Source organism: Nymphaea colorata, chromosome 9 (genome assembly GCF_008831285.2).
Source record: "Nymphaea colorata isolate Beijing-Zhang1983 chromosome 9, ASM883128v2, whole genome shotgun sequence".
Lineage (NCBI taxonomy): Eukaryota > Viridiplantae > Streptophyta > Magnoliopsida > Nymphaeales > Nymphaeaceae > Nymphaea > Nymphaea colorata.
Genome location: NC_045146.1, coordinates 9,081,473 through 9,099,018, shown reverse-complemented (window position 1 = coordinate 9,099,018; position 17,546 = coordinate 9,081,473). Strand labels below are relative to the sequence as shown.

Sequence of the window (17,546 nt, the reverse complement as noted above, 5' to 3'; positions counted from 1 at the left end):
GTGCTTCAATGTGTTGGGAAGGCTACTTATCGTATAGATTTGCCACCGGCTGCCCATCCCGTATTCCATGTGACTCGGTTAAAGCCACATCATGGACCTCTCCCAGGGCATATGGAGCATATACCGAACCAGCAACCTACCCCATACCGGATCCTTATGCACCAGTACACTTTTAGAGATGGTAGGCAACATCATGAGGTGTTGGTTGAGTGGGAAGGTCCAGATGGTGGGACATCTTGGGAGGAGTTGGATCATATCCACCTTCGTTTCCCCGAATCCTGAGCTTGGGGACAAGCTCGATCTGAGGAGGGTGAGGTTGATACGAGCCTACCTAGAGCCTGTACATCCCATGTGGGTACCTCCGCCGAAGGCGCTTTATCTTATTGTGAGGCTAACTTTCTTGTTTATGAGTTTGACGAAGAGAATGCGGGAGCAGCTTCGGAGAAGGGTGAAAAGTCTAGGGAGGTTAACTTTTCTAGTTCCTCTTTAGTGCTTGCAGGGAAAGACAGTTGTGAGGTTAACTCCTCAAGAAAAGTGGGAACAGCTTCAAGCGATTATGGCATGCTTTTGCATTGTGAGGTTTACCCTCAAGCATGAGGCTATTTGGAGCGAAGTACAAGATGCTCTCTTCCTCATGATGTTATCACATATAAACAACGATCAATTTAGTTTTGATTCTACCATTCGATAGAGACAATTGCTCAATATTTTTACAAAATTCTAAGTTCAATTATTTTATTAAAAGTCAAATTCATTCAACAATCTTACAAATCAATTATGCCAAAAATCTTATACAATAATAAATTTTATCGATACTTTCAGGTAATAAAACAACTAATTTAGTTTTATACTATATAATTTATCAATATTGCATTGACGCTGACTTGTATTTCAAAATTGCATTAGTACAATTGATGGAACACATATTTGTGCTAAAGTATCTTTAAATGATGCACTGAGATATTGTGGTAGAAAAGGCTAGCCAACTCAGAATGTGTTGGCAACACGTTCTTTTGATATGAAATTTATCTATTTATTAGCAACTGGGAATGAACTACTTCTGATTTAAGAATTATAAAAAATGCCTTGACAAGAAAAGATAAATTATTCCAGAAGGTAATTGCAGTTAAAAACATATATAATTTAATAATTTATGAAATATGAATTTAACAATGTGACTTATGTTCATTGTTTTAGGTAACATTAAAGGGTGGACTTATCACACCCTTTAGAGGTGTGAGATATCACTTGAAAGAACACTCGAAGCAAGGCCAGCAAGATGAAAATGAGTTGTTTAAACTTCGGCATGTTTCTTTGCACATGTCATTGAAAGTTCACTTGGTGGCTTGAAAAAAAAAGTTTTCCAATTATAGCTAGTTCAACAAAGTCACTATTCATGCAATACACTCTTGGAGATTATATTAGCATGTTGTATATGCACAACTTTTTCATGGGTGTCGATCCAGATACTATCATTATTGAATATGTTGATGCAAAACTTATGAATCAACAAAGTAAAAATTATTTTGTTCAAGTTGATATTGATGAAGAGTATAAAGTTGGAGAATTTACATAGCAGAGCATCTCTTCCACTATGTTGCAAAGCTATTAGCTTCAAACTTCAATAAATTGAATAATTATGTATATAAGACATGTTGATTTTTCCTCTTATGTTATGTGTCATTATAGACATTTTTTATTTAATTTCTTGATCTTTTATTATTACATATGAGTTTTTTTATCATGTTCATTTTTCTAAACTTGTTTTACTTTGCATTTAGCTAATAACAATGAAGAAGAATCAAACATCTACAAGTGGAGGAAAGGCTAATACGATATAATGGAGTAAATCTATGGATGATGCACTCATTGATGCATTATTTCTTCAACAAATAATAGGCAATAGAATGAATAGTACTTTTATTACAGCTACATATGATGATGTTGTTACTGTGCTTAATGATAAGTTGGGCATTGTTCACCAAAGATCACATGAAAAATCAAATGAAAATGTTAAAGTCTAACTTCAATAGTTGCTATGACATATTTAAAAGTAGTTTGAGTGGATTTAGCATTGTTTCAAAGACAAATATGTGGACTGTTGAACCTGAAGTATGGAAGCCACTAATAGAGGTACTTAATTTTATTTTTAAACAATTAATTACTTATTAGTTTGATAATCAATCCTTTTCATGTTAAATATGAGTTTCTTTATTGTTGTTAACTTTTTTGTGTTTCTTTATATTAACAAATCCAATGGCAAAAAAGTGGATGATAACATCTATTTTGAATTATGAGAAGTTAGAAAATTTATTTGCTAATGATAGAGAAACAAGGGAAGGATGACAGTAAAGAAAAACACAACTAAATGTGTTCAACATATGAGAGTCCTGGTGATACAATACAACTTATTGATAAAATAGTTTCTCAAAATCAAGCAGTACTAGAATTATTTGTCAATCTAGGAGAAGAGTATGAAGCCCAAGTCAAAGCCCAATACTAGTTTATTGCAAAAGCATAAAAGGATGAGAAGTGCAAATGAAGATGATTTAAAAGATCTTGAGATAATGAAAGATGCTAATACAATTGAAAAAAAAATATTGTCGTACCTAAGCCGAGACATTCAAATAAATATTTTAAAGAAATATTTACAACATTTGAAGTCATTGGCCTTGAAGAAGAGTTACAAAGAGGAGCATATCTTCATCTTACTTGTGATGAAAAATGATGAAAACATTTTTTTGCTTTTCTTTTTTCCAAGTGAAGGAGTGTCTTACTTAGGATGCTTAGTAGAGCTGGAGTTATTTAAGTCATGAATGACATTTTTTATGTGATTTTTTGTCTTTAGACAATTATTATATGTAGTGACATTTTGTTTGATTGCTCTAAATTTTTATCTGATTTATTATTATAGATTGAAATGTCGAGTGTATGTGTAACTCCTCTTTTATTGAATCGGGTCATGTAATCAAACAAAAATATTTTATGTGGACAATAAGTTCTTTAAGTGTTAGGGTATTAATGTAAAAACAACATAAATACTATCCTTTCATTTCTTTTATGTAGTCTAAACAAACATGATTTTAACAATTCATTTCCTTTCATTTTTTTTTGCAAACAAGTTTTGTATTTAATCTTTTCCTTTTTTGTCATTTCTTTTCCCTTCTCATTCTCATTCTTATTCTCTTTTTTTTTTCTTTGCTTTCCATTCTTCATTTCCCTTCCACCAAACAGAGTGTAAAGGGTCATTTCACAAATGAAACATTTTGTGAGTGTTCCATAAATCTGTCCAAAAAACTGACACATTCATGGACACCTAGTTCTAGTGTTTCATAAATATGTCCTAAAGTTTGAGGTAGATTTATAAAACACTCATAAAATATTCCAAAGAAATCGTTTGATATTAAAAACATAATAAACAATTTTATGTATCTGCCATAAAAATTATGATATATTTGTAGAATACTATGTCTTAATGTTCTCTGAGCCTACCTTGTTCCTTTTTTTAGTTGGTATTTTAAAACTTGGTTTGTGTGTTTAGGTGACACATTAAGAATAACATTATTTGAAAAACTTAGAACGACTAGATTATTCAATCTCTTTTGAAAATATCATTTTATGGAAACTAGGTGTTTTACAAACTTGATTTTAAGTTCAAATAATCCAAATACATATAAAACAACATTTTGAGGCTGCCTTCACAATGCCGTTTTAGATTGTTGCACTCTTAAAAGATGGTCTCCCATTAATATCAGTCACGACAATTGAATAAGGCTTAATTTTTTGTCACCTTAGCCGCAGTCAAAGTACGATTGATGATAAATGGAAATGGTAACAAGAAATTTCTTTTTTGTTAAAATAGAAAACATTTAACTTAGGAAAGGCAATGTAGGAAAATATAGCCTTTTCTTCTGTTTTAGTTTAGTAGTTGCGAGTGAATATATATATAAAAAAAAAACAAAAAACATGATCGCTTTTGAGATTGCAGCCAAAAGGTGAACCCGTAAACGATGAGAGTGTAATTTTGTCAATTAGAGCGTAGGTATGAAAGAGGAACATCTAGGCGTAAATATGTTTTTGACCTATTATCATAAAATACTAATATATATATATAATATTATAAATAATATTTATGCGCTCACCCCAGGGGCAACATGCTCCCAGGTGGCTCGCTGAATAAATACTCGGACTTCAACCATCTTCTTAAGTCCAATTTTTATTCTTTTTGGCCTCTGTCGTGCCCTCAAATCCGTTCCCCCTCATACCCCCACCCCGCGCTATCTCGCTCTCTCTCTCTCTCTCTCTCTCTCTCCGTCTGTGTTGGGGAGTCGCGTTCTCGCGAGAGACAAGGCAAGGAGCTCTAGGGTTTCGTTTTTTGCATCCTTTCCTTATAGAAGAAAGTGGAAGGAGCGGGAAGAAACACAAACCCTAGTTTGTCTACCCGTAGATACCTTTCTCCGGCGACAAGGGGAGCTCCGGCAAGGCGAACGATGGTTTTCGGCGGCAACCTCCAGCGTGGCGACCCGGCGGAGCCTCGGTTTTCCGGATCATTTTTTCTGTTTCCTTTCATAATAACGCTGTCGTAGAAAAAAAAATAAACAAGAAATAAAGAAAAGAAAAGGTGGTAGCGTAAGAGCTTTTTTTAATTCTAATCCTTTTGAGTTTCTTTTCTCGAATTAGGGTTCTGGTAGTCGCTTTCCCGTGGGAATTTACGTTCCGGCGGTTTCCGTTCTCGTTGGCATCTTCTCTTTGTGGGTAAGTTAGACTTTTATTGTTGAGTTTCATTTTCTTTTTTCTCCTTTTTGTGGGGGTTTGGGTTTTCTAAAGTGGTTTGTTATCATTTCCCGTTGTAGAGAACTCTGTTTGTGCTCTTTGATAGTGTCGATGTAATCATTTCCTTCCTTGGCACCAATGGCGTTTGGTTGGAGACAGTGTCGACTAGATGAGTTTTGGGGTTCTGATTCATTGGGGAGGTGTTGCATGCATGGTTGAGTGAGTTGGATACATTGGCATTTCGCATTTCATGGTTGGGTTGCCATTTCCGCATACTTGTGGTTGATGAGTTTCTTATTTTCATCGTTATCAAAATTGGGGCTTGTCTATGTCTCCCTATCTGTAGTCTTGGTGTATGAAGATTATTTTCTGGTTTCTTCTTTAAGGTATTCTTTCTATCTGTAGTCTTGGTGTATGAAGATTATTTTCTGGTTTCTTCTTTAAGGTATTCTTTCTGTCGTTTAAACGGTTATTGGATGATACAATTGACAGTTGTCTGGATATGTTCCTGGACTGCTATCTCTGATCTGGGTCATCACGAGTTTTCTCTGTCGTCGATGTCTAGTTGCTTTCTTCATTGTATGTCTGAGATTGAGGACCTCCACGAGACGTACACATTATATGGTCGTTTGGGTTACTACAAATACCCTCTTATACCTTCTATTTGATTACCTTTGTGTTCTTCTAAATTTATAATCTGGAAACTTCTTTGAGGGGCGAATGCTGGGGTTTGGCAGACCACTACATGACATTAACTATGAAAACAGATTATCGTACGTTAACTACATATTTGTGGTATTGGGAGGATCAAATCCACGGGTTGCTTCTCGGGCTTTGTAATTATATTTAAAAGGATAGATTGGCAAGGTTTGGTGCTACAGATTGCTCTTTTACCAGCATACAGAATCCTGGATTCTTGAAATTTCCTAATGCGACTACAAAAAGTTTGGTCTATTTGGCATTCAAAATTCTTTGTCTCCATTCGCAATAGCCAAGCTTGGCTAGTTCAGCTCTCGATGTCTTTATTATTACCTCAACTGAACTGTCAGTGTCCTCTGCTATCGTGTACAGCTGTACACGGAGTGTACTCTTCCACTTTCTGGGAAATTTACCTCACATGTTGACCTTAATATATATATATATATATATATCTCCTGGTTACAGATATGAGCTTTTCCGCCCAAAATATTGTCTTAAAGTTGAGAGAAAAGGAAAAGCAAAAAAAGGTGAAAAAATCATGATGTTTTTAAATGTCACAACAAAATCTTTGTGTTTTCTTTGCCATTTTTAAAACTTGTGTTCTATATTTTTTTAACTTTTGTGGTCTCTTTTAGGATTGTAATATTTTTTTTAAATTTTTTTTTATCAATGTTTTTGGAAGAACATTGGTAAAAAAAAACTCAAACTTTCATATTTTGTTGTTCTTATGTACTATTTAAATGGTTGAACTGCGTCACTTTCTCGAAGAAAAACAATCCTTTTGGGTGATACCTAAGAAAAGCCTCTTCTAAAATTCGAAAAAATGAGTACTCTCAGATTATGCCTCAATGTCTCCTAGCCTCACAGTGATTTAAACTGGTTCTGAATCTAGGCATATAGATAGAAAAATTTATGAGATCTGTAATATCATTCTTTTTCAGGCATGATTTTTCCCAGGTACTAATAAAAAATTTTATTTTTCTTGGAAAATCTTGGAAATTCATAAGTAAAAATAGAAAAATTTATGAGATCTGTATTTTCCATTAGGTTTCTTAGAACGTCAAAATAGTTATTAAGATAGAAATTCAGACTGAGTACGGAAAGACGAAAATGTTACAACAAAAATATGGTAGAATGTGTTCTATGTGATATTTGAAAAAATGGCAATGTGTTCTGATGGGGTAAGGACGGTGGTAAGGTATATTGCTTAGTATGTCTTGCTGAGTAATTAAGTAATTATTCTTATTTGTTTTGCAGGCTGTGCATTTTATTGCTGTTTGGTGTGGTTTGTATGAATTTGTGCCTCTAGGTGGTCTTGCATTGCAGGTTCCCAGAAATTATTCTTATTTTGTTTCCGGGTCTACATATTTAGGTTTACTGCATGGTATTGTTTCTATCAATTTGTGCCTTTAGTTAGTCTTGCTTTGCAGGTTCTTCTCGTTTAGAGTTTGTTTCTTCCATTGCTTTTCTGCTGTACCCTATTCTTGAATCTTTCTGGTTTTCCATGCTTTCGGGTATGTTTGTACCCTCGGTTCAGACCTGAGTCTGACCTGGAATCCACACTTTGGGGGACTAAACAAATGGTGGATGTTGGCACTATGGATTTCAGATCCATCGGATGTAAACAAACATGGCCTTGGTGTCGATATTGTTCCAAAGTGGGTGTTACCTTTTTCTTCGCCTTTTATATTTGTCCACAGGTGTCCATGTGCTAGTCACGGTATATAGAGATTTGGGTGGTTTCCTGTTGTCAAGCTAAAGTTTGTCTTTGATTCTTATTTCATGAGATGTTTTTTTTTTTACTTCCAGATATGTCAACAAATTCTGCCCCTTGGGATCGACCACTTGATCAATGGAAGGTCATTGAATTGAAGGATGAGCTTAAGAGGCGGAAGCTGATAACAAGAGGCCTGAAGGAGGAACTTGTGAGGCGGCTGCATGAAGCACTGAGAAAAGAGGCTGCTGAAGCCACTGATATGGGTAATGGATTCAATTTGCAAGATGAACCATTGGTTACGAGCAAGGATGTAGAGGTTAAGGATGACGGTCATGCAAAGCCTAAAGATGGTGGAGAACCTCTTGTGAAGGACGTCCAGAACGAAAATGTGCATATGGTCGATGTGAATGATCCTTATGCCTCAGTTGTTGCTCAAGATGATAGGGTGGGAAATCTCAATGACAATAAATGGCCTGATTCAGATGACAAAAGGGCAGGTGAGACTGCTGGGTTAACTGACTGCGGTCTTGGAGCCGAGGAGGATCCAGCATCAGTGATTACTAATCCCAGTGTAGATGCAAAAATTGAAGCTTCAATTCCTGAGGACGTGAAGCCCCTTGATTCAACAACTATCTCCCAGGTATCTGAGAGTGTGCCGGACTGTAAAGACTTTTCTGCTCCAGAACGAAAGGATGAAGCTCCAATAACTGAGGAAAGCGAAATCGCCTCCGAACCCACTCCCCAGGTATCTGAGAGTGTTCACCAAGTTGTAAAGTGTGAGTCTGTTTCTACTGATTCTGTGTCAATTAAACAAGAGAACGCATTAAAGGATAATTTGATTACTGATAATGTCTCTGTAGAACCAGAGGTTGTTAAGAAAGAGGTGCCACAGTCTTTATCCAATGCAGGTGATCATGGTGCTTCTGTTACGGATGTTGAAGGTGGTGTAGAAAGTGCTGCCAAATGTGGAGACATCACTCATGATATGGATGTTGATTCGTTTGGGAAAGGTGATGCAGACAATTATGCTCATGAATGTGTTGTTGAAGAGCCAGTACAAGAGAAAGTGACTGAGAGTAAGAGTTCTGATATTACTTTGGATGATGATGGTGGAGATAAAGATTTCAAAATTCAAGAATCTATTGCAATCGATGAAAAAATAGAATCTGAAACTAGAACTGTTCAGATTAACATGGAAGAGAAGTATGAGTTTATCGAATCCATTGAAAACTCAACACAGCTTGCAGAGAAGAGGAAAGCTGGTAGGTTTATTTCTCTGGCAATTTTTCTATAATAGTGCTTTGAATAGGTGTACTGTTTATCTTTCATAATTTCCTTTCCCTATCATTACTTTTAAATATATTGCCTTGATTCAGTTGCTAGTTACTGCTTCCTGCTGTAAATCTTAGTAAAAGTAGTTCAGCCCTATTTTTTTTCTTATTCTCTCTCATATTAAAAATGCCTATTCTTATGTGTCTCCCAAATTGGAACATAAACTGGAAAATATTTTCTTCTTTTATAGGCACCCCCTCTCCAAAAAAGAAAAAAAGAAAAGAGGAAAATATGAAATAGAGAAAAGATCTGAAGCACAAGAGCCATTGCTTTCGTATGAAAATAACATTTTAGGCCTATGAAGACCACTTGTTTTTTTGGATTCGTCTGGAAAAATGGACTGGAAAACTCTCGGTCCTTCACTCTCTCTCCCTCTCTCTTTCACATATGTATATAAAGAATGCGTTGAACCCAGTCCCATGTTATGACTTGTTTGTACATCCTCTATTTGTAACATTTTTACTCGTTTTTTTTCTGTAATCTACATCTTGCATTCAAGACATTACAAACCTATAAAATTTGATATTTTCTAAATGTGTATATCATATTTTAGATCAAGGGCCTGAATTTTTTAGCTTCTATAACTCATCTTACATGTCCAAGTCACATGATTTTGTACTGATAGCATAGACTCTCTCTCTCTCTCTGTGTGTGTGTGTGTGTGTGTGTGAAATTTGTCTTCATGAAGGTCAAGTGAATGTGTATGGCCTGTACTAGTTAGATTGATGTGGTTGGTCATTTCTTTACCTAATCCATTTGTGAAAGCCTCGCCCTTGTGAAAATCTGCTTGCGTGTTGAAGGACATTTCATTGTGATTTTCCATTATTTACTGATCTAATTACCTCTAGTACCATAGTTCTTTGTACTTGAACCTTGAATTTTGTAGTTTCTGAAATGGTTCATTTCATTATTCTTTACATTCATACAGTTGGATAATTTTGTTTCTATCCTTCTTTTGTATATTATCTATTGTACATTAAATTTTCTGATTGATGGTTCCTAGGCTCCTAGCTCTTGATGTTTATGGCTTTTAGTCAGTTTTCTGGTTTAAATTACACCATATTCTGCATATATATTTGGAGAGATGCATTTGGTTGTGTATGAATATAGGATGAAGGGTGGTTCTTAGCAGCATATATGAAAGAAGTTTGCTTGCCAATCAGTTAATCCAATGAGCCATGGTTAAACAGACCAAATGAATGAACTGCTAAGATGCTTTGCTCAAGGAAATGGAAAAATTTTTGGAGTATAGTCCTACTGTTGAGGCTTGGACTAGAACTGCATTTCATTTTGTGTCCCATATGTCTTAGAGATGATAGGCAACAGTAAACTTATATCAGACCCTTTAATAACTTCCATTTCTGTGCTCAAAATCCAAAGCTTGAGTATCTTCCACCTAGTTCTTGGTGAATCAACAGGTTCTGCGTTGGTCCGGTTAAAATGCATGCAAAACATTCCTCTGATGGTGAACAATCCATTTGTTAGTTCCCCATGCTCAAGATAACTATCTCCTCCTGTTATTGTATATTTGACTGGCAACAAGAATTTGTAAACTTAGAATGGGTCCTAATTTAACCTTCTAATTGTTATGCTCAAATCCAAACTTTAGTTAGATGTTTCCTACCCTTGGTACACCAGCAGTTTCTGCATTGTTTAGGTTAAAGTAAATGCAGTGGAATTCATCCAGTGGTAAAAAATCGCTAGGTTCATTTCTGCATGCTCAAGATAACTGTCACCTCTTATTTTCTCATCCAATTCCTTCGGAATTATTCTTGTCTCAGGTACTGATGTTGAAGTAGAACATGATCCTCCCAAACGACAGCGGAAATGGAACAGTGATCATGAATTGGCTAAGGTTTCTGCTGCAAGACCACCTAGACTGGACAAGGAAAACCTTCCCGATGCTACTCAGACTTCTCCTCTTGCTGCATCTAATGCCAATCTTTTGTCACCAATCGATAAAGCACAAGGTGTTAAGCTTGCTAGAACTGACTCTAATATTGATTCTGAAGCACCCAAGGGGCGAGTTGGTGAGCTAAGAGTTCCCTTATTCCATTTCACTTCTCTCTCTCTCTTGAGAAATTCTTGTAGAGAACAGAACACTTACTGTTGCCTTGTTTGCTGCAGTTCCTCCACCTCAGAGATCACCTACGGCTTCTTTGAGAATTGATAAATTTTTGCGCCCATTCACATTGAAGGCTGTACAAGAACTTCTTGCCAAGACTGGGACAATCCGGAGTTTCTGGATGGATCATATTAAGACCCACTGCTACGTGACGGTAAGTTTATGTGCCTTCTGTAATTATTAGAACTCCAGATCTGTGTTAAAAGTTAAAACTGATTCCAGCATAAGAAAACAGTGGATGTTAGATCATAATATGACATGTCTGATAATGCATGTTGTTCTCTGATCATGCAGTATTCTTCTGTCGATGAAGCAGTTGCAACCAGAGATGCTGTCTACAATCTTCAATGGCCTCCTAATGGTGGACGGTTACTGACTGCTGAATATGTTGAGCCTGAAGATGTCAAGCTTCGGGTTGAAGGTGGGCCTCAGTCACCACCTGCTGTTAGTCAGCCAACAGTACCTCCTCCTCAGTCCAATCAAGTGAATCCCCATGCATCTGTGAAACCCCCTGTTCCTCCTGTTGTGCCACCTTCATCAAAGCAGCAGCTGCCACCTCCACCACCCCTTACACCTCAGGCCCGACCACAGCATGTGGGCCGTGAACGGCTGCCACCACCACCTCCACCTAAGAAGATTGAGGCTCCAGTCCTTACACTTGATGACCTGTTTAAGAAAACACGAACCACTCCTCGAATATACTATTTGCCTCTATCAGAAGAGCAAGTTGCTGCAAAATTAGCCAGTACTGGTGCAGATGGACGTGACAAGGCTGCAGATTCTCGGCTTTGAATTTATTAACCTGTTAAGGTATGTTTATACTTTTTGTCAGGAGCATCTTCTCTCTAGTCATACCCGAATACGTGTGCAGGTTCTTAGTAATTATGGGTTTTTTGACAGCCAAGCTGGTGACTTTTTTGGATTACTTGTTTCTCTGTTGGTTAATGCTACAGGTGCTTTCCGTCTTGTTTCCTGGTAGTAATTGAACAGATGCTTGAGAATCCTGTTATTGTCATGAGTTAGCTTTGTAAGGTTATTCTGCCACACAATAAATCTCTCTCCCCCACCCCCTCCCTATTCTCATGTTCGCTTATTCTGGTTTTCTGAAGCCATGAAGGATAGGTTTTTTACTAGCATTCTCTATGCCACAGAGAACTCTCGTTGTGGTGGATCTTATTATTTATTTGAGGGTATGGTGGTGAAAACAGAGTTGATACACACAAGGTAGTTTGTGGTCCCATCAGAAAGGAGTGTGGGAATGCAATATTTTCTGACTTGTCATTTAGAAGTTGGATGCTTGGAGAAGATCTTTTTATTCAAATCAATGTCTAACTACTATTGTAAAATCTATTGTAAGATGAAATAACTAAAAGATTTCGTTGAAACAGTTAGACGAATTCATACTACCTTTTTCCTGAAAATGTTTTGAGACTGAGTTGCGTGTGGAGGCCACAGTAAAACTGTAAAACAGCGAGGGCTGTGAGTATAGTAGTTCAGGTCAACTGGAAGGTGATCCTGCAAGGGGTATCATATCAAAGTGTGTGCCATGCTTGCAGAGTCTGTTCCAGGTAGCTTGCTAGGTTTTTATTGAACTCTGATCATGATCAAACCCATCTTAGTTGTAGTTGGCCATATGCGGTTCAGAGGTGGTAAATGAAGTCAGACTACAGTTACTGGTAACCCTGTCTTAATTCGTGTGAGGTTTCTCCATGGTATACAGCCATACCCACTTTAGTGTATGTCTAAAATTTATAGTCTCCCACTTAGACTAATGTTGGTGATTGCTTTTTGAGATTGAGTCTGTTGGTGCAATGTGTGTGATTCCTGCCTGGCCAATATTGTCAGCTATGCAACGTATAGTCTTTTAAGGCCGTGGCCATACCTGTACTAGGTTTGCTGTATGTGGTTGTAGATTTGACTGATCATTCTGCACCGCACTTATGCACATCTGACTTAACTTTGGCTCATTTTGTTTTTTTCAAAAGTGAGTTGTAAACTCAATAATTTCGAGAAATTTATTTTCACGAGGAATTCATATTTGATGCTTTTGCTGCGTACGTGGTTTATTACATAACTTACATTTGGTATTTATTGTCTTTGACTGTTTATTGTCTTCGACACAATCTTGGTAATTTATTGTTTTTTATCTCGTTTGCTGCAGAATCTACGCTTAGGGGATGTTTTTTCAGAAAACTGGTGCTGCTAAAATATCAAACGGTGATTTTGAAGACACTATATTTCTGTTACTGATTTAAAATAGAGCAGATGTTTGCAGATGGAAACCTTGTATTTTACTATTGACTCATCAGCTATTCTGGAATATGCTTTTGTTCAAGTGGATCTTCATGTAGTTAGTAGTCTTTGTGTTTGTTCACTGCTTGTGTTGATACACGGACGGGCCTCGGAAGGGAGGTCGTGATTAGGGTGGTATTTGTTAGTTTTGGTACTTCGTCTGAGTCATGTAGGTGGAAGCAATGGAAGGTCGTTTTGGCCGATTGAGCACGTGGGTGCGTGTGTGTATGTGTCCTTCCCTTTTGACCAATGGTGTTCGATTTCAAGTGAGACAGGTCCCTCGCTGCAAGCCTGAAATAGGCCTCACTCATAAGTTTCTCATTTAAAACGTTGGACGTATATTTCACCAAAAAAGGAAGGTAGGATCCTTCTAAGGTACCTTGTTAGATTTCATGACCATGAACCTATGGTATGGACCTAGACTTCACCCAAAAAGGTTGGACCCTGCTAAGGTACCATATTAGATTTCATGTTCATTAATCTATGAAACATCTCCGGTTCAATGAATTCTGATATCCTTTTCAAGGTTAACCTATCATGAGTTGGTGATTAGCTGTTTGCGGTCCTTTTGCCGATGGCAGCCAACGGATCGGACATGAGTACCGCCAAATATGTTGCCGGCCTGCAGTATATTATTTGATGAACTAATTGTCAGTTATTCTTTTGCCTTCAATATTGCTATTGGGGTGGTTACATCTCGGATATGTTAGTGATAATGACATTCTGAATTCTGTCTCGACATGAAATTTCAATTGCCTTGAAAATGATTCATGCCCAGTCAGACTCTGGAATCTTTTCTAGAAAGCCCATCTTAACAACGTTGGAGTTCTCCATTTACATCCATGCGGAGATGGTTCTAGTTTGTTTGGGAACGGATCTGCTGGAGGATAAGCCTCCTACCTGTTATTCCAAGAAAACATGTACAATCATCAGGAATACACAAAACAATGGACAGAACAAAACGAATAGTGGAGCCCAAAAACCCGATTTGGAGCTGTGGAAGCTATTAACCATCCTACCATAATACATTAACTACATCCCACGCATGGAGTTGAGATGACAAGAAAAATCTGTCAGCAAACTGCAGGTCCTCTCTAAGTCTGCCTCTTCCTTCCAAGCCGGCTCGTAATGTCATCTTTCATCTGTGTTGGTTAGTAACTATAAGGATATTGCCATGAAAGTCTGGAGCATATATTTCGAGCGCCTGATCAAGAATGTCCTCCTCCATTGTATTCTCTTGGGGAGGGAGAATTTGTCTTATTCCATCACCTCAACCTGCAGCAGCAATTTTTAAGGTGTTGTTCGAGGATTTTGAGATAATCTGAATGCAAGCCTCATTCTCTCTAAGGCTGGGCCAGTCAAAAGCAACAATGCCGAGTCTATTCCACACATGATAGGCTTTAAACTCACCCTTTTTGGTAATGTGGCTTTTCTAGACTATCGGAGAACTGGTTCCAATGCCGACTCTATTCCATACATGATAAGCTTTAACCTCACTTTTTTTGAGAATCTGGCTGTTCTGGACTGTATCGGAGAATTGGTTCCAAACAGATCAGACGAACTTGGCAGATTGGAGGGGACCACCGCTATGAGCATTCCAAATCACACAGAAATTTGATGGAAGCAGGATCTCCATAGAACTTGCAGCCAAGGCATCCTGAATTTACAACTGAACCATCTGTGAAATGATCTGTTATGTTTTCGACATTATGAACTTTCTTACCAAATTTCTTGGATATGAATGACCAAGCCTCTCTAACCTTTCCATAAGAGAAAAGGATGCGGCTTGCTGTTTCCTTCACAGATTGGCACATGAAATACCTATTAGCAAAGGCAAGCCCCTGCTTTTTCCATCTATCCAAAGTCAGCAGTCTGTCTTTAAGTGCAATGTACAGGAACCAAGTCGCTCTGAGATGAATTCCTTTCTTCTAGATCCGTTCGTGCCAAAGCTGCCTAGAAGGGGATCCTTTTAATCTGCGCCACTAGTTGATGATGTAAAGGATCCAACCAATTTGAGATAAAGGAGGAGCATATCTTGCTAAAAGAGATTTTTAATATCTGGGAGAATGAGATCTGAGTTAAGAAATCCAACGATGGTAAAGTTGAAACTTGAAACTACCATGAATCTTACTCAAAATATCACTGGATAAATGTCAGTACAAATATGTTCCACTTTAATTATCATGCCAAAATGTTTTTATGTCCATTCCCCACCCGCTACATGACATTTGGGAGAGTATCGTTGGTAGCCCAGAGCATACCTTTGAATAACCAGGACGTTTAAATAACCAGGAACCACCTAAATTTTTTATTGTCCAAATGCTATGGGTTCTTAAAATATTTCTTGTGGATGAAGGCAAAGTTTTCCTTCAGCTGTCCGTAAATTTGAAGCCCCAACTTGGCTATCATAGCTTTGCACCTCTCATGAGGGTTGAGAATACCAACTCAATCTTCTTGAATAGGCTGCACAGAACTTTCCAATTAATAAGATGACTTTTTGGTTTGGAGTCAAGCCATCTGCAAAGAAAATTAGCCATAAAAGCATTGAGTTTCTTAAAAACACCTTGCCTTCTAACGAAAACCCAATAACCTGGCAAAGAACATGTTTAAGCAAACACAACCATCCTGCATAAGTGGAGGATTTTTTCCAGGCTGCAAGCCTTTTGTCAACTTTTTGGAGGAAGTCTTCTCAATGATCAGCCACTATGTTACCTGAAAAGAGAGGGAGACCCAGACACTTAACGGGAAGCTATTTGTTCTCCCACCCTAGAGTGGCTGCATGCTGACTAGCCTGTTCATTGGTAAGGCCTGTGCACTCCTTTAACTGAGTTAGGTAGACTTTGATGTTGGTCACTTCTCTCCTTTCCACCCTGGAAAACAAGAGGACATCATCAACAAACGCAAGGAAGAAAAGGCATCGACCAATGCAAGGGATCCATGAGACTTTGATAAGACCATTGTCCATTCTGTTGTTATAGCAATCAGAAGTTGGCCTACATGACAACATTGAAGAGGTAAGGGGAGAGAGGGTCCCCTTGCCTTAGTCCACGACGCATCTGAAAATAATCCTCCTTCTTTGCCATTACCGAGGGAGTGCACCGCCTCATGGCTAATGATTACTGATAAAAACAAAGTACTTGTGAAAGAAGCAAAGACAAATTTAACATGGTTCAGTCTTGAATGACTCTCACTCTCTAACTTTCTTCGATATCATCGTTAGAGAGTGGTTCCATTAAATAACTTGTCAATGAGAGTTACATTTAGGATCCACATTTGGTGGATCTGTTACAGACGATAATGGTAAAGGATCTTGTCTTTTACTTTTGTTCTTATCTCTTTCTTTTCTTAGCTGATCATGTGTATCATCAAGCTTATCGCTCGATCTTCCTTCCATGATTTTCAATTCTTCTTGCCTTCTATATTTATCACGCCCCCACAAGTTGATTCCGATATCAATAAGGTGAAGCTTGTTCTTGAGATAGTGAAATTTTGGTCCTGGCAATGCTTTAGTCAAGGCATCAGCTATTTGTTCTTCAGACTTAACAAATGCCACACGTATTTCTTGATTTGCCATCTTCTCTTTAACGAAGTGAAAATCTATTTCAATGTGTTTGGTGCAAGCATGGAAAATGGGGTTAGCTGCGAGATAAGTTGCCCCTAAGTTGTTACATCTTAAAACTAGAATGCCTTTGTGAGGAACATGTAAGTCTTTAAGAAGTGACTTCAACCATATTAATTCAGAAACAGCTCCTGCCATGACCTTATATTCTGCCTACTGGACCTTGAAACTGTATGTTGTTTATTTGATCCCCATGATATAGTGTTGCATTCTAAGTAATGTATGCCATTTGTAGATCTTATGTCATCCGGGCAGCCAGCCCAATCTGAATATGAGTAGGCTTCTAGTGTCCAATCTGAAGATTTTTGGATCATGATGCCATGAGATATGGTTCATTGTAGATATCTCATCATACGTTTGACATGATTCCAATGAAGATCAATGGGAGCATGCATAAATTGACATGCTTTATTAACAACGAAGGCAATGTCTCGACGAGCAAGCGTAACATATTGCAAGGCTCCTACAATACTCCGATACAAGCTGCCATATGATAAGATCTCCCCTTCATGCTTGGATAAATTCACATTAGGTATAGTCGAGGTTACCACAGATTTAGCACGTTCCATGTTAGCCCAGTGAAGAATATCTGAGATATATTTTTGTTGACTAAGAAGTAAAGTGCAATGTTTATAAGTCACTTCAATGCCAAGAAAGAAATGAAGAATACCCAAATCCTTAATGAAAAACTGACTGCTGATGTTACATATATAAGACTGTACTTCCTGTTTAGAACTGCCTATAAGGATGAGATCATACATATATCAATAGATACATAATGGAAGTTCTCTTTAATCATATGAAGAGTGAAGAATATGACTTGGATTCGACAAATCTGTTTGTCTCCAGGTAATGTTTTAAACTATCAAACCATGCACGAGGAGCTTGCTTGAGTCCATATAATGATTTTTCAAGTCTACAAACATGATGTAGGCGATGCATATTTTCAAACCCTGGCGGTTGACTCATATATACTTCTTCCTCTAGTG

General features: G+C 37.6%; 1 protein-coding gene across 2 annotated transcripts; it reads left to right on the top strand.

Annotated features, from left to right (window-relative positions):
- Positions 1–4,225: 4,225 nt before the first annotated feature.
- Positions 4,226–12,981, top strand: LOC116260382 (uncharacterized). Of its 2 annotated transcripts, XM_031638689.2 has the most exons (7): positions 4,226–4,755; positions 7,282–7,934; positions 8,082–8,451; positions 10,303–10,551; positions 10,649–10,800; positions 10,941–11,456; positions 12,808–12,981. In XM_031638689.2, the coding sequence occupies exons 2-6, from the start codon at positions 7,284–7,286 to the stop codon at positions 11,436–11,438; spliced, it is 1,920 nt and encodes a 639-aa protein (XP_031494549.1). In that variant the 5' UTR covers positions 4,226–4,755; positions 7,282–7,283; the 3' UTR covers positions 11,439–11,456; positions 12,808–12,981. The 2 variants fall into 2 exon arrangements, with proteins under 2 accessions (XP_031494549.1, XP_031494548.1); XM_031638688.2 differs by having other exon boundaries at positions 7,282–8,451.
- The last annotated feature ends 4,565 nt before the right edge of the window (positions 12,982–17,546 follow it).

Coding starts and splice junctions, on each gene's coding strand:
- LOC116260382 (XM_031638688.2), top strand. CDS start 7,284: ATGTCAACAAATTCTGCCCCTTGGGATCGACCACTTGATCAATGGAAG. Junction 8,452..10,302: donor TGCAGAGAAGAGGAAAGCTG/GTAGGTTTATTT, acceptor TTCTTGTCTCAG/GTACTGATGTTGAAGTAGAA. Junction 10,552..10,648: donor AGCACCCAAGGGGCGAGTTG/GTGAGCTAAGAG, acceptor TGTTTGCTGCAG/TTCCTCCACCTCAGAGATCA.